General features: G+C 44.8%; 1 protein-coding gene across 1 annotated transcript; it reads right to left on the bottom strand.

Annotated features, from left to right (window-relative positions):
- Nucleotides 1-12,111: 12,111 nt before the first annotated feature.
- On the bottom strand, nt 12,112-13,633 carry LOC139389904 (small integral membrane protein 15-like). Its single transcript, XM_071136934.1, has 2 exons — nt 13,557-13,633; nt 12,112-12,716 (listed from the first exon to the last, which is right to left on the bottom strand). Exon 2 carries the CDS (start codon nt 12,688-12,690, stop codon nt 12,466-12,468), a length of 225 nt encoding a protein of 74 aa, XP_070993035.1. The 5' UTR covers nt 12,691-12,716; nt 13,557-13,633; the 3' UTR covers nt 12,112-12,465.
- Nucleotides 13,634-14,418: the final 785 nt, after the last annotated feature.

Genomic DNA, 14,418 nt, shown 5'->3' with positions numbered 1-14,418 from the left:
TGCTGAAATTATTTGGCATTTGACCGCAAGATCCTCAAAAAGTTATACAGCTGTACCATTGAGAGCATCTTGACTGACTCCATCACCGCTTGGTAATAGTTCATCCGGGTAGCTATTTGGTTTACTATTTAACTATCTGCATTGACCCTTTTGCAGGAAATTTACTTTAAAAATTAAAAAATGTCTCTCTGCCGTCGGGGGTGGCCACTAAATATTTTGCCCCAAAAGGCTTGAGCCGGCCCTGTAGAGTACTGTCCCAGTTTTGTGCCATGGCTGGCATTACTAAGGGGCAAGGTCCCCGTCAATAGAACCTCTCTGGGACTGTGGGTGGTGTGTGTGTGCGTGTGTGTATGTGTGTTTGCGTGTGTGGTGTGTGTGTGTGCGCGTGCGTGTGCACTCACGCGGAGGCGTAGGGGTGTGTTAAAGCAGGTGATGGAGTTTAACAGGGTCTGTTCAGGGTTCAACGAACACACACAGCTCATCCCTCGTAACAGAGGAGAATCACTGACTGGCTGCCTTCCCTACTGCCACAGCAACCCCTCAAACATCCGTTCCCCTCCTCCCCCCTCCCTTCTGCTCCTCCCTCCTCCCCCTGGACTCATCGCAGCCTGGCAGATGAATCGTTCAGACAGGTGAGATGGCTCATCAATATTCATGAGGAGGGACTTCATCTGACTGTACGTGGCCCCTTCCCCTCTCCACTCTTCTCCACTGCGTTGCGTTCGTCCTTCATGGTGAGCAGCACTGTGTCCTCCCTCCCATCCTGCAGGTTAATCTGGGCCTTCTGTGTGTGTGTGTGTGTGTGTGTGTGTGTGTGTGTGTGTGTGTGTGTGTGTGTGTGTGTGTGTGTGTGTGTGTGTGTGTGTGTGTGTGTGCGTGCGTGCGTGCGTGCGTGTGTGTGCGTGTGCGTGTGATGGGTGACTCTGTGCCCCCCTAGTGAGGGTGGGTGAGGCAGGCCTGTCATATGGTCCCGCTGAGAGAAAGAGCACCGCACACCCCTCCCCCACTCACCAGGTCGGGTTAAATCAAAAATATGAAGTGCCTGCAGCACTCCAGGACCAGGGTTGCCTAGCCCATGGGCTAAGGTATATAGTCTATTCACTAAAGGTAGGCATACTCAGTGTGTAGCCTGCCTGCATGCTTTGTTGAGACTGAGAGCTCCGCTCTGAGGTGGTTGTGATGAAAATGGCTGACAGAAATACTGTGGGGGATTTTTCACGTTATTGTCTCAGAATGCTCCTTTCTTAAAACTGGCGTAGATCCATTTTTCATGTGATGATGGGTTAACTCTCTTCTCTGGTGAAGCACAAGAACATGTAACAGTGTGTATAGCCTATACTGTTCCTCCTCTGTGAGCCTGTTTGGGTAGTATTGTTGTGCATTATTATATTATAGCCTGTATTATGTATTATTAGAAGGAGTATTTGTATTACAACAAGGTCAATGTTCAGAAGGGACGACCCTATTAAATCAAATCAAGCCATAGTTATTTAGGAGGATCTGTTTTGATTGTGGGTTCTGTTGCAGCTGTAATTGGATGGAGTGCATAATAAAATGTGTTTATCTTACCCTGAAACAGACAGCGGAGAGAGGTTTACCCCTGACAGATGTACAGACGGATGGACGGACCTCCCGTGTGTGTGCGTATGTGTGTGCATGTCTGTGTGAGTGTGTGTGTGTGTGCATGTGGGCACGGGTTTCAGTGTGGTGGGAGGAATGGGCCTGTTTCATAAATATATATGTACATATTTGTTATTCAAATCCAAGGATAAAAGCCATGGTGGAAGGATTTAGTCATGCCTGCAATGCAAGGCGAGGGGACCCTAGGGAAGCCTAGGGCGGCAGGTAGCCTAGCGGTTAAGAGCATTGGCCCGGTAACTGAATCTCAGAGCCAACTAGGTGAAAACTGAGCAAGGTACTTAACCCTAATTGCTCCTGTAAATCACTCTGGATAAGAGTGTCTGCTAAATGAGTAAAATGTAAAATGTACATGTAAGCCATGCTAGAGGGAGGGTGTTGGAGAGAGAGAGAGAGAGAGGTAGATGTGTTAGAGAAAGAGGGAGTGATTGCTTCTATTCATTCTTATTAGCTAAGCGCTAGCTAAATATAACGCTTGTAGGGACTGTAGGATAATTCCACCATAAATATATCCTCCACCACACACACCCAATGCAAATGTGGATAAGACCTGTTTATAATTAGCTTACTACCTGTTTTAATGTATTTGTTGGTATTGCCTAGAGATGCCAGGCTTGTGTTTGAATTGTAGGTCGTGGCGGTTTTTCTATGAAGCTGCTCTAAGCTGAATGATAAAGACATGTATGTAAACAAATAGAACAATTATACAACCTCTATTCTCATAGGCTGAACCAATTGATAGGCCCAGCTACTATGTAGGCTACCCTGCAGTGGGTCTATATAGCTTAGTAACTACTGTACACCAGGGGTCTAGACCAGGGGTCTCAACTCTTACCCTACGAGATTATTTCTGCCTTTAAAATGATCCATTAGTCTTGACTATAGCTAAGAACTAAAGAGAGGTAGGCTATTTAGCCTGATTATTATGGGTGTATCTCATTAGCGTTATGGGCTTCCTCCTTCCTTTCCTCGTCTTCTTCCTTTCCTCGTCTCCTTTTCTTCACACTGATTCAGTGAGCCAGTTCATTAGAAAATGCATCGGCGATGTCGTACCCACAGCAAGGATTAAAACATTCCCAAACCAGAAACTGTGGATTACTGGCAGCATTCACGCAAAACTGAAAGCGTGAACCACTGCTTTTAAACAGGGCAAGGTGACCGAAAACATGACCGAATACAAACAGTGTAGCTATTCCCTCCGCAAGGCAATCAAACAAGCTAAGTGTCAGTATGGAGACAAAGTAGAGTTGCAATTCAACGACTCAGACACAAGAGGTATTTGGCAGGGTCTACAGTCAATCACTGATTAACCTGCGGACTCTCCTTCACTGCAGCCGACATGAGTAAAACATTTAAACGTGTTAACCCTCGCAAGGCTGCAGGCCCAGACGGCATCCCCAGCCGCTTCCACAGAGCATGCGCAGACCAGCTGCCTGGTGTGTTTACGGACATATTCAATCAATCCTTATCCCAGTCTGCTGTTCCCACATGCTTCAAGAGGGCCACCATTGTTCCTGTTGCCAAGAAAGCTAAGGTAACTGAGCTAAACGACTACCACCCCGTGCACTCACTTCCGTCATCATGAAGTGCTTTGAGAGACAAGTCAAGGACCATATAACCTCCACCCTACCTGACACCCTAGACCCACTCCAATTTGCTTACTGCCCCAATAGGTCCACAGACGACGCAATCGCAACCACACTGCACACTGCCCATTGCTCTAACCCATCTGGACAAGAGGAATAACTATGTGAGAATGCTGTTCATCGACTACAGCTCAGCATTTAACACCATTGTACCCTCCAAACTCATTAAACTTGAGACCCTGGGTCTCGACCCCGCCCTGTGCAACTGGGTACTGGACTTCCTGACGGGCTGCCCCCAGGTGGTGAGGGTAGGTAACAACATCTCCACCCCCGCTGATCCTCAACACTGGGGCCCCACAAGGGTGCATTCTGAACCCTCTCCTGTAATCCCTGTTCACCCACGACTGCGTGGCCATGCACGCCTCCAACTCAATCATCAAGTTTGCGGACGACACTACAGTGGTAGGCTTGATTACCAACAACGACGAGACGGTCTACAGGGAGGAGGTGAGGGCCCTCGGAGTGTGGTGTCAGGAAAATAACCTCACTCTCAACGTCAACAAAACAAAGGAGATGATTGTGGACTTCAGGAAACAGCAGAGGAAGCACCCCCTATCCACATCGACTGGACAGTAGTGGAGAGGGTAGTAAGTTTTAAGTTCCTCAGCTTAAATCAAATCAAATCAAATTTATTTATATAGCCCTTCGTACATCAGCTGATATCTCAAAGTGCTGTACAGAAACCCAGCCTAAAACCCCAAACAGCAAGCAATGCAGGTGTAGAAGCACGGTGGCTAGGAAAAACTCCCTAGAAAGGCCAAAACCTAGGAAGAAACCTAGAGAGGAACCAGGCTATGTGGGGTGGCCAGTCCTCTTCTGGCTTACACATCACGAACAAACTGAATTGGTCCACCCACACAGACAGCGTTGTGAAGAAGGCGCAGCAGCGCCTCTTCAACCTCAGGAGGCTGAAGAAATTTGGCTTGTCACCAAAAGCACTCACAAACTTCTACAGCTGCACAATTGAGAGCCTCCTGTCGGGCTGTATCACCGCCTGGTAAGGCAACTGCTACGCCCACAACCGTAAGGCTCCCCAGAGGGTAGTGAGGTCTATACAACGCATCACTGGGGGCAAACTACCTGCCCTCCAGGACACCTACACCACCCAATTTCATAAAGATCATCAAGGACAACAAACACCCGAGCCACTGCCTGTTCACCCCGCTATCATCCAGAAGGCGAGGTCAGTACAGGTGCATCAAAGCGAGGGCCGAGAGACTGAAAAACAGCTTCTATCTCAAGGCCATCAGACTGTTAAACAGCCACCACTAACCTTGAGTGGCTGCTGCCAACATACTGACTCAACTCCAGCTCACTTTAATAATGGGAATTGATGGAAATTGATGGAAAAAATGTATCACTAGCCACTTTAAACAATGCCACTTAATTTAATGTTTACATACCCTACATTACTCATCTCATATGTATATGTACATTGGGGCAAAAAAAGTATTTAGTCAGCCACCAATTGTGCAAGTTCTCCCACTTAAAAAGATGAGAGAGACCTGTAATTGTCATCATAGGTACACTTCAACTATGACAGACAAAATGAGGAAAGAAAATCCAGAAAATCACATTGTAGGAGTTTTTTATGAATTTATTTGCAAATTATGGTGGAAAATAAGTATTTGGTCCACCACAAACAAGCAAGATTTCTGGCTCTCACAGACCTGTAACTTCTTCTTTTAGAGGCTCCTCTGTTCTCCACTCGTTACCTGTATTAATGGCACCTGTTTGAACTTGTTATCAGTATAAAAGAGACCTGTCCACAACCTCAAACAGTCACACTCCAAACTTCACTATGGCCAAGACCAAAGAGCTGTCAAAGGACACCAGAAACAAAATTGTAGACCTGCACCAGGCTGGTAAGACTGAATCTGCAATAGGTAAGCAGCTTGGTTTGAAGAAATCAACTGTGGGAGCAATTATTAGGAAATGGAAGACATACAAGACCACTGATAATCTCCCTCGATCTGGGGCTCCACGCAAGATCTCACCCCGTGGGGTCAAAATGATCACAAGAACGGTGAGCAAAAATCCCAGAACCACACGGGGGGACCTAGTGAATGACCTGCAGAGAGCTGGGACCAAAGTAACAAAGCCTACCATCAGTAACACACTACGCCGCCAGAGACTCAAATCCTGCAGTGCCAGACGTGTCCCCCTGCTTAAGCCAGTACATGTCCAGGCCCGTCTGAAGTTTGTTAGAGAGCATTTGGATGATCCAGAAGAAGATTGAGAGAATGTCATATGGTCAGATGAAACCAAAATAGACCTTTTTAGTAAAAACTCAACTCGTCGTGTTTGGAGGACAAAGAATGCTGAGTTGCATCCGAAGAACACCATACCTACTGTGAAGCATGGGGCTGGAAACATCATGCTTTGGGGCTGTTTTTCTGCAATGGGACCAGGACGACTGATCCGTGTAAAGGAAAGAATGAATGGGGCCCTGTATTGTGAGATTTTGAGTGAAAACCTCCTTCCATCAGCAAGGGCATTGAAGATGAAACGTGGCTGGGTCTTTCAGCATGACAATGATCCCAAACACACCGCCCGGGCAACGAAGGAGTGGCTTCGTAAGAAGCATTTCAAGGTCCTGGAGTGGCCTAGCCAGTCTCCAGATCTCAACCCCATAGAAAATCTTTGGAGGGAGTTGAAAGTCCATGTTGCCCAGCAACAGCCCCAAAACATCACTGCTCTAGAGGAGATCTGCATGGAGGAATGGGCCAAAATACCAGCAACAGTGTGTGAAAACCTTGTGAAGACTTACAGAAAACGTTTGACCTCTGTCATTGCCAACAAAGGGTATATAACAAAGTATTGAGATGAACTTTTGTTATTGACCAAATACTTATTTTCCACCATAATTTGCAAATAAATTCATAAAAAATCCTACAATGTGATTTTCTGGATATTTCTTCCTCATTTTGTCTGTCATAGTTGAAGTGTACCTATGATTAAAATTACAGGCCTCTCTCATCTTTTTAAGTTGGTGGCTGACTAAATACTTTTTTGCCCCACTGTATATACTGTACTCTATATCATCTACTGCATCTTGCCATCTTTATGTAATACTAGCCACTTTAAACTATGCCACTTTGTTTACATACCCTACATTACTCATCTCATATGTATATACTGTACTCGATACCATCTACTGCATCTTGCCTATGCCGTTCTGTACCATCACTCATTCATATATCTTTATGTACATATTCTTTAACCCTTTACACCTGTGTGTATAAGGTAGTAGTTGTGGAATTGTTAGGTTAGATTACTCGTTGGTTATTTCTGCATTGTCGGAACTAGAAGCACAAGCGTTTCGCTACACTCGCATTAACATCTGCCAACCATGTGTTTGACAAATAAAATTGGATTTGATTTGATCTGCACTGATGTGATGGAAAATGTGACAGGTGAAACAAATACACCTACTTGGCCTGAATCTTATTGCATTCACCTGTCCTGTGTCTTAAGATCCGTGCAAACGAAGGAAAGGAGATGAAGAGAAGAGGCCATGTATGTTGGACATAGTCCTCTACTGCCTCATCCATCCACACGTCTAATCTATCTGTTATCCCTGGACCAACAGCGCACACGTGGGTAGCGTGTGTGTCTGTGTAGTGGTGCCATTTGTCAATGTCCACTGTCTTCAGCTCTGTGAAGACTAATGGATTCGGCTGGAGTGGAATGGTGATGGAATGTTGACAGATTGATGTTGCTTGAAGCTTGTCCATCCATTCATCCTTCACAACAGCAAATGTGCATTGTATTCGCCACAGATCATCTCTCTCTAGCCGCTACATTCATAATGTAGAACCCAACCTCTCTCTAACTCTAACTCTAACTCTAACTCTAACTCTCACTCTCACTCTCACTCTCACTCTCACTCTCACTCTCACTCACTCTCTCTCATTCTCTAACTCTCTCACTCTCTTACTCTCACTGTCACGCCCTGACCTTAGAGAGCCTTTTTATGTCTCTATTTGGTTTGGTCAGGGTGTGATTTGGGTGGGCATTCTATGTTTTGTATTTCTTTGCGTTTGGCCGAGCGTGGTTCCCAATCAGAGGCAGCTGTCTATCGTTGTCTCTGATTGGGAATCATACTTAGGTAGCCTTTTTCCCCACCTATGTTGTGGGATCTTGTTCTTGTATTGTTGCTGTTGAGCCCTACAAGGCTGTACGTTTCGGTGGTTTTCTCTTTCTTGGTTTTCCTGGTTATCATTAAAGAATATGAGTAACCAACCTCACGCTGTATCTTGGTCTCATTCGAACTACGGTCGTTACTCTTTCTCTCACACTTCTGGGAATGTGAAACAGACATCATTAAGGAATGCTGTGAGAACCTTTACTGCTCAATCATTTTCTCTTCATCCCTTTATCCCTCTCTTCATCTGGATGTCACTGTGCCTGCTCGCCTTGTTTAATCAGCAGTTTCCCCCCCAAATAATTGGTGCTGGTCCTGCTAGTAGTGCTGTAGAATACAGAATGGGACAGAGGGTTTTAGTATGCCTCTCAGCTCATCTCTCTTCTGTTGCCTGTGATATCTGACCTATCTTGTCTCCTATACGGCTTGACGTTGATTTGGAGGGCATTGTTAGCGGAGGGCTGCAATTAGATGAGGGTGTCAGTGAGGGGCGGGGGGGGGGCTGTGGTTGGTGGGTTAGGGGGGCTGATTTACATTTAGGGGGGCTGTGATTGGTGCGTTAGGGGGGCTGATTTACATTTAGGGGGGCTGATTTACATAAGGCTTAGCCCAGATTTGGACACACTCTGAGAGATCTGAGGAGCAGGCCTGAGGGCCACGAGCTAATCATCCATGGCCTGTCAGAACACTGTCACGCCTCGTGTGTGTGTGCGTGCGTGCATTTCGTGTACGTGCATGCATGTGTGTGAGATCTCAATTGTGTTTGTCTGTGTGGGTTGTTTTTTATGCACTTGATTACATGTCTATTTTCCTGTATTGATGTGTTAAAAATGATCTCTCTTTCTCTCTCTCATTGTTTTATCAGGGTGGATAGTCTGGGCCAAGTGGGTGGTGGTGGCGGTTAACGCTACAGAGTTTGAGTACCTGGAAGGCAGCATATCCTCAGAGTGGGATGGTAATGTGGGGACATCTCTGGATGGGGTACTGACACTTTAGCTGTATGCTATATGGATGCCTGCTAGTCTCCATGGTACAGTCTAAGTCAAGGGACCTGTGAATCTGGGGCTCGGAATACCACTGTAGTACAGATTACACAATAGTGCTAGGCAACAACAAACTGTACTAGAACAAACATGAATCACCTATTTATTCAGAAATGTATTCATGAATGTATCAAGGGCACCCTATCTGACAATCTCAAAAACTGTCCATTTTCCAGACAACTAGATAGGAAAAGTTCTCTGTCTCTGACTTACTTTGGAGAAGGAGGGAGCAATAGATGGAGAGGGAGAGGTTAATCCAAGGATCAGAGTAGAAGAGATCTACTTTATGCTGTATAGTAGTTTAAATGTGTACATTACTACAGTATCCTCTCTGCTTAGACTGGTAAATCACAGAGATGCCATATTCTAGATGTTATCGTGTCATGTATCACACTGGAATTCTAAAGAAAGGAAACAGGCAAAATTATGTTCAGATCACTTACTCTTAGTTAGATATTGTGTTACTTTAACTACACAGTTAAACAAGTGATCCAATGCCGTTACATTGGATGTCACGTGTAACGGACCGTTTACACTATGAAGGGGCATCGCACGGTGAAACATCTGAAGCTATTCCCTTTCAATGGTAGGAAAGCGAGAGAACGGAGTGGGAAGGGGACTGTTGAGTGATGCGAGCAAGGTCGAGGGAGCTGAACAGGGCCAGACTAAAATTAGGGAAAGCTGACATTTATTCAAATCCTCTGCGATATTGCGACGCGACTGACCATAGCTTTCAACCCCTGCTGGATTGATTGACAATGGCTGTTGATACGTAGCACCCACATGAGGGCGAGACTAGCGTGGCCAAGCTAGTGCTGCTTCTATAGTGTAAATGACCGGTAACTGTTCATTTTGTTTGTGCAGTGGTATGGGTGTTCTAACTCTCGTCTGTCTGTTCCCTTCTCCAGGAAGCAAGGAAGCAGCCCCCTCCATTGAAGTGCGTACCCCTGCTGTGTTTGTGGGAGCTCTTGGGGACTGGGTATGGGGAGGGAAGAGTCTAGGAGAAACACTTTGTTTAGCCTTTTCTCCATTTTCAACAGAGCCACGAAATTTGGGGGGAAATCATAGAGAATGATAGAGGCCTCTAATGGCTAAAAGGCTGTGTTAGCATGGGTAGCACCATTGAGGACTTCCACCATTTTAATGTAGTCAACTGGGTGGGACTTTCAACTTCATTGTCTGATCCCTCCTGGTGACCCTGTTGGAGTCATGTCCAACCGGGTCATCAAGAAGGATCAGCCAATCGTGAAGAAGATAATTGACTACTTCAAAAGGGAGATTGCCTCAATGGCGCTGCCCATGCTGTCACAGACGCTATAATGGCACAGATACAAAGATGAGCCCTCTATCTATCTCTATGGGCTCAACAGTCACACTTCTCATTTTGGTGGTGTCCTAAATGGCACCCTATTCCCTATGTGGTGCATTACTTTAGACCAGGGCTCATAGCTAGACGTCAAAGGCTATGCCTACGTCACAGAACAGGATCAAAGGGTTAGCCTGCTAACTTTCCTATTCTCAAACATGGAGGCTATGGGAAAGCCTCTACAAGGCTAATACCCAGGCAGCCCCTCTCTGTATACTCCATGCCAACGGCCAATGCCGTTCCTACCTCAGTGTTGCCAGAACATTCTATTCCAATTTTCTGTGTACTGTCTGCCCAGTGCAGTCGTCCACAGCTGGACAGTGGTGTAGCCAAAACCGCTCCCCTGGCACTTTATGCCCCCCCCCCCCCCCCCCCCCTTCCTTAACGCTTAATTTTGTCCCTGTCCAAGTTGACATAAATTGATTGGATTAAATCATGTCATTAACAGGCTGGAAAAGCGGTTGCATATGCTCGCCTCGTTCCCCAAAGCAGAGCTGTTTGGCCCTGGTCTCCCCTCTCCCTTCACAGCCTGCTAGTTCTGCTGCCAACACACAACAACAAGAAGTCCAGACCATGGCCATGGCTCTCTGGCTCTGCCAAGGCAAAACTAACACCATGGACTGGATAGTAGCTTTAGCTGCCGCTGATGTGTGACGTTCAGGGTTGAGCTCTTATGGATGAGTTGTTAGAGGACTCCTAACTATCCCCTCAAAAAGAGTGTGTTCAAAAGCCTTGGTTTTACCTCTGATATTAAGTGTATGTGTGTGTGTGTGTGTGTGCGCGCCCTTCACAGTAGCTGGTGAGGAACCAGAACTACAGGGAGCACACAGAAGGCGAGGGAGGTGGAGGAGAGAGAGAGCTGCTTCCTAAGGAGTACGAGGAGGGGCTGGTGGCTTGGCCTACTCAGACCATAGCCGAGGGCCACACCGCCTTCAGTGTCAGCCAGCCAGAGACCAGCGAGGAGCATGTCAGAACAGCTAACATATTCCAGCCTGACACCTGGACACCCACAGCCAAGATATACACACACAAAAAACAGTATTGCGATACTGGATTTTCCAGTGTAAAACATAAAACCCGAAGCAGTCTGAACTCTGTCTTTTAAAAACCTGCTGTTGTGTGAACTGTTTACCTTATTAAGAAATGTCTGCATCCTTATTTCCTTGCCATGATACTGGTACCTAACACACACTATGGTACACACATAATACAGTATATACACGAAATAGAACTTCACAAGTTACCTTTCATCCTCGCCACCATTGTTCAGTGACCCACCTGAAAAGACTGGTCAATTGAAAGCAGCAAGGTAGAGGAAGGAATCTTCATAATCCCTCTCCTTTAGTATAGGGAACTTGGGGCTGGAAGGTGGACTGGATCATATTCATTAGTGCACACCTTAGCAAAATGCTTGGCAATGGAAACCGGTCATTTCAAACAAGTTTGACGTAAGTGGTTTCCAACCGCAACACGTTTTATTACGGTTTGCAGTAATGAATACAACGGACATGATGTATACTAATGGGAGCTCTCTTACATAAAAAACCTTGTGTTGAATCAGGGAATACTTGATATAGTGTGTGGCATTCATGGGGTGTAGAAGACACATTTTCTGATCTCCCCAACTATAAAGGCTTTGTATATGAGTTGTGTTGTAGGTAATCAAGGTATATTTGATGATTTTTTTGTGGATTGTAAATTAAACTACCAGGCTTGAGCAAACTGGGATGTGATGTAAGTGCTGGCAAGTAGGTGGTAGTGTTTTTCAGTTGGTAGATCATGGCAATTGCAATGTCATAATGGTGGGTTTGATTCCCGCTGGGGCCACCCATATAAAAAGGTATGCACACACTATTGTAAGTTGATTTGGATAAAGTGTTTGCCCAAATGGCATACATATAAATATTTTCAGTGTGACACTTTAAAAAAAAGTCTTTACATATGTATGATATACACCTCATCTGACACTACAAACCTTTTAACCAAATATTTTTTTTAACTACATGAAGCCCATGCATGACAACTGCCTGGAACACATCTTGGTCGAGTCCATACCAGACTCCTGCCAGATCTCAAAACGATTGGATAGGTGTTTAATTATCAGCTATGATATAGCAGTCTATGCCCGACTGAACAGTTGATGACATAAAACCATTGGTTGATGCAGTACAATGCCTGCGCATCAAGTCAGGTCGGAACTCAACCGTTTTCAATTAAGTGTCATACAGGCAGGGTTATGGGGAATTATGTTTTGCAAGAAATACAAGCCTATTTTATTTAGAACTTCATTTAATAAAAACATGCAAGTGATTCAGAAATTTAACAAGTCATTTAAAATGGAGAAACAATCAAAGTAGTTTATGAAATCATTGGAATGGAGTTGTTACAAATGGAATGCTAAGTACTGCAACACCACCATAATCAGAATCCGGGTTTACACGCTGATAGCCCAATCAAATGAGCCTCCTCTGTCTATACAGTTCCCTCTCAGCTCTAAGGCCACCATGTAGGGCCTACAATCCTTCCTGCACTGGACTGGGTTGAGGAGGCGAGGGGGAGCGGTGTTGCAAGTGAAGAGTGTTGAGCATAGCTGTGTACTGTAGCTATTCTTTCTCCCTCCACAGCTCAGTCTTTCTTGGTCCTCTTGGCCTTGGCGATATTCTCCTGACGTTTCTGCTTCTTCTTCTGTTCGCGGTCGCGCACTTCAATCATCTTGGCCAGTTTCCACGACAACAGGGCACTGGCGATGAAGAGGGGTGTAAGTGCCAGGATGACAGTGGTCAGAAAGCCGTACGGGTCCTTGGCCGCCCATTCCACCAGGTACTCCGCCCACGCCCGCATGTCAATCATCCTGATCACCAACAGCAACTCCAATCCTGGAACATGGGAACGAGGAGAAGGTTTACTATTTAAACATAAGAAGCTTGCAACAAAACATTGCCACTGCCTACACACGGTTGCCCTGCTGAACATTAAACTGCTGACTGGGTACAATTTACTCACCACCAACAGGTGCTGCTACTCCCCCCCAAAATAAACACACTTATCTTTTCCTACTTGCACAGACTTTGATAAATTGTTGAGGGGAAATGTACTTTATACGAATGATGTGGTCTCACCTATCTTAAGATGAATGCACTAATTGTAAATTGCGCTGGATAAGAGCCTCTGCTAAATGACTTAAAAATGTCAAATGGAAGTAGCCTAGGCTCTGTTGCTACAGCCACACACAGTTTCAGAATCTGGTGACATCTTTTAATTTCAAATCTAACCAATGTTATGTTTACATTGGATGTCTTGTATGCTAGATTATATACCTACCGTGTACTGGTATACAAGTGAAAAACAGTCAAACTGCCTCTGTAATTTTAAAGTCTCAACCACAGATAGTTCCACGCCCAAAATAGTTATTCCATGAGCATGAAATAGCCTATGCACAACGCACTGAATATACACATTACTTTAGTACTGGAGAAGCAAAAGACAGATTGCCTCTTTACAACTAACATTAGCTTAGCCACTAACCGTTAGCTACATAACAAACTCAGTTAGCGTCTGTAATCAATTAAGCTAACGTTAGGTAGCTAGCTAGCTTATTTGCATTGTAAAACAGCCTCATCGCCCTAGCAACTTTGATCTAGTTTCGCAGTAAACACAGCGACAATTATTTAAATCAAGGCTATATAACAGTGGTATAATTAGGTTAACATACTCACTTAACAGAGATTTTTGTTTTTATCCCACGCTGATCCGGCACCCTACCACCAGGAAGTTGGTTCTTGCTAGTGGTTATGACGTGTACAGCCTGGCATCTATGGAATTGTAGTTTTATTGTGAAAGAAGGATACCAGTGACCTCAGACTCTAGACAAATTCAAGAAAGTTCATGCGTGCGTTTGAGCAGATCCCTTTTGTGAAGTCGTTTTTCATTGTGTTGCACTACTGGACCAAAAGTGGGCTTGTTCGACATTGTAGATCAGTCAGTCAATCACCACTTACCCACAATGCATCATGGATTTGATGGTATTGAGCTGATCACTTTTGTCAAGTCGGTTAGAATCGTCGGTCACTACCTTTCAAAGTGTATTGTATTATAGGTACCAAAATTGGTATTGTTCGATGTTGAAGCCGATAGTACAGGCGACTGCTGATTGACTGAGAGTTGTGTAAAGTACTTAAGAAAAAAAGTAGTAAAATACTACTTAAGTAGTTTTGGGGGGTATCTGTACTTTACTATTTTTTGACAACTTTTACTCCACTGCATTCCTAAAGAAAATAATCTACTTTTTACTCCATACATTTTCACTGACACCAAAAAGTACTCGTTACATTACAAATGCTTAGCAGGACAGAAAAATGGTCCAGTTCACACATTTATCAAAAGATCATCCCTGGTCATCCCTGCTGCCTCTGATCTGGCAGATTCACTAAACACAAATGCTTTGTTTGTAAATTACGTCTGAGTGTGCCCCTGGTTATCCTTATTTTTAAAATATATATATAAATATATATTGTGCCGTCTACTACTCAAATCACGCTACTCATTATTATTTGTAGCTCATTCAGTCACCATTTACCA

This window comes from Oncorhynchus clarkii, chromosome 30, assembly GCF_045791955.1.
Source record: "Oncorhynchus clarkii lewisi isolate Uvic-CL-2024 chromosome 30, UVic_Ocla_1.0, whole genome shotgun sequence".
NCBI lineage: Eukaryota > Metazoa > Chordata > Actinopteri > Salmoniformes > Salmonidae > Oncorhynchus > Oncorhynchus clarkii.
The sequence above is the reverse complement of the archived record's forward strand: the minus strand, read 5'-3'. Positions and strand labels throughout refer to the sequence as shown.

Excerpts from the sequence above, each read along its gene's own strand:
- LOC139389904 (XM_071136934.1), bottom strand. The coding sequence starts at position 12,690 with ATGATTGACATGCGGGCGTGGGCGGAGTACCTGGTGGAATGGGCGGCC.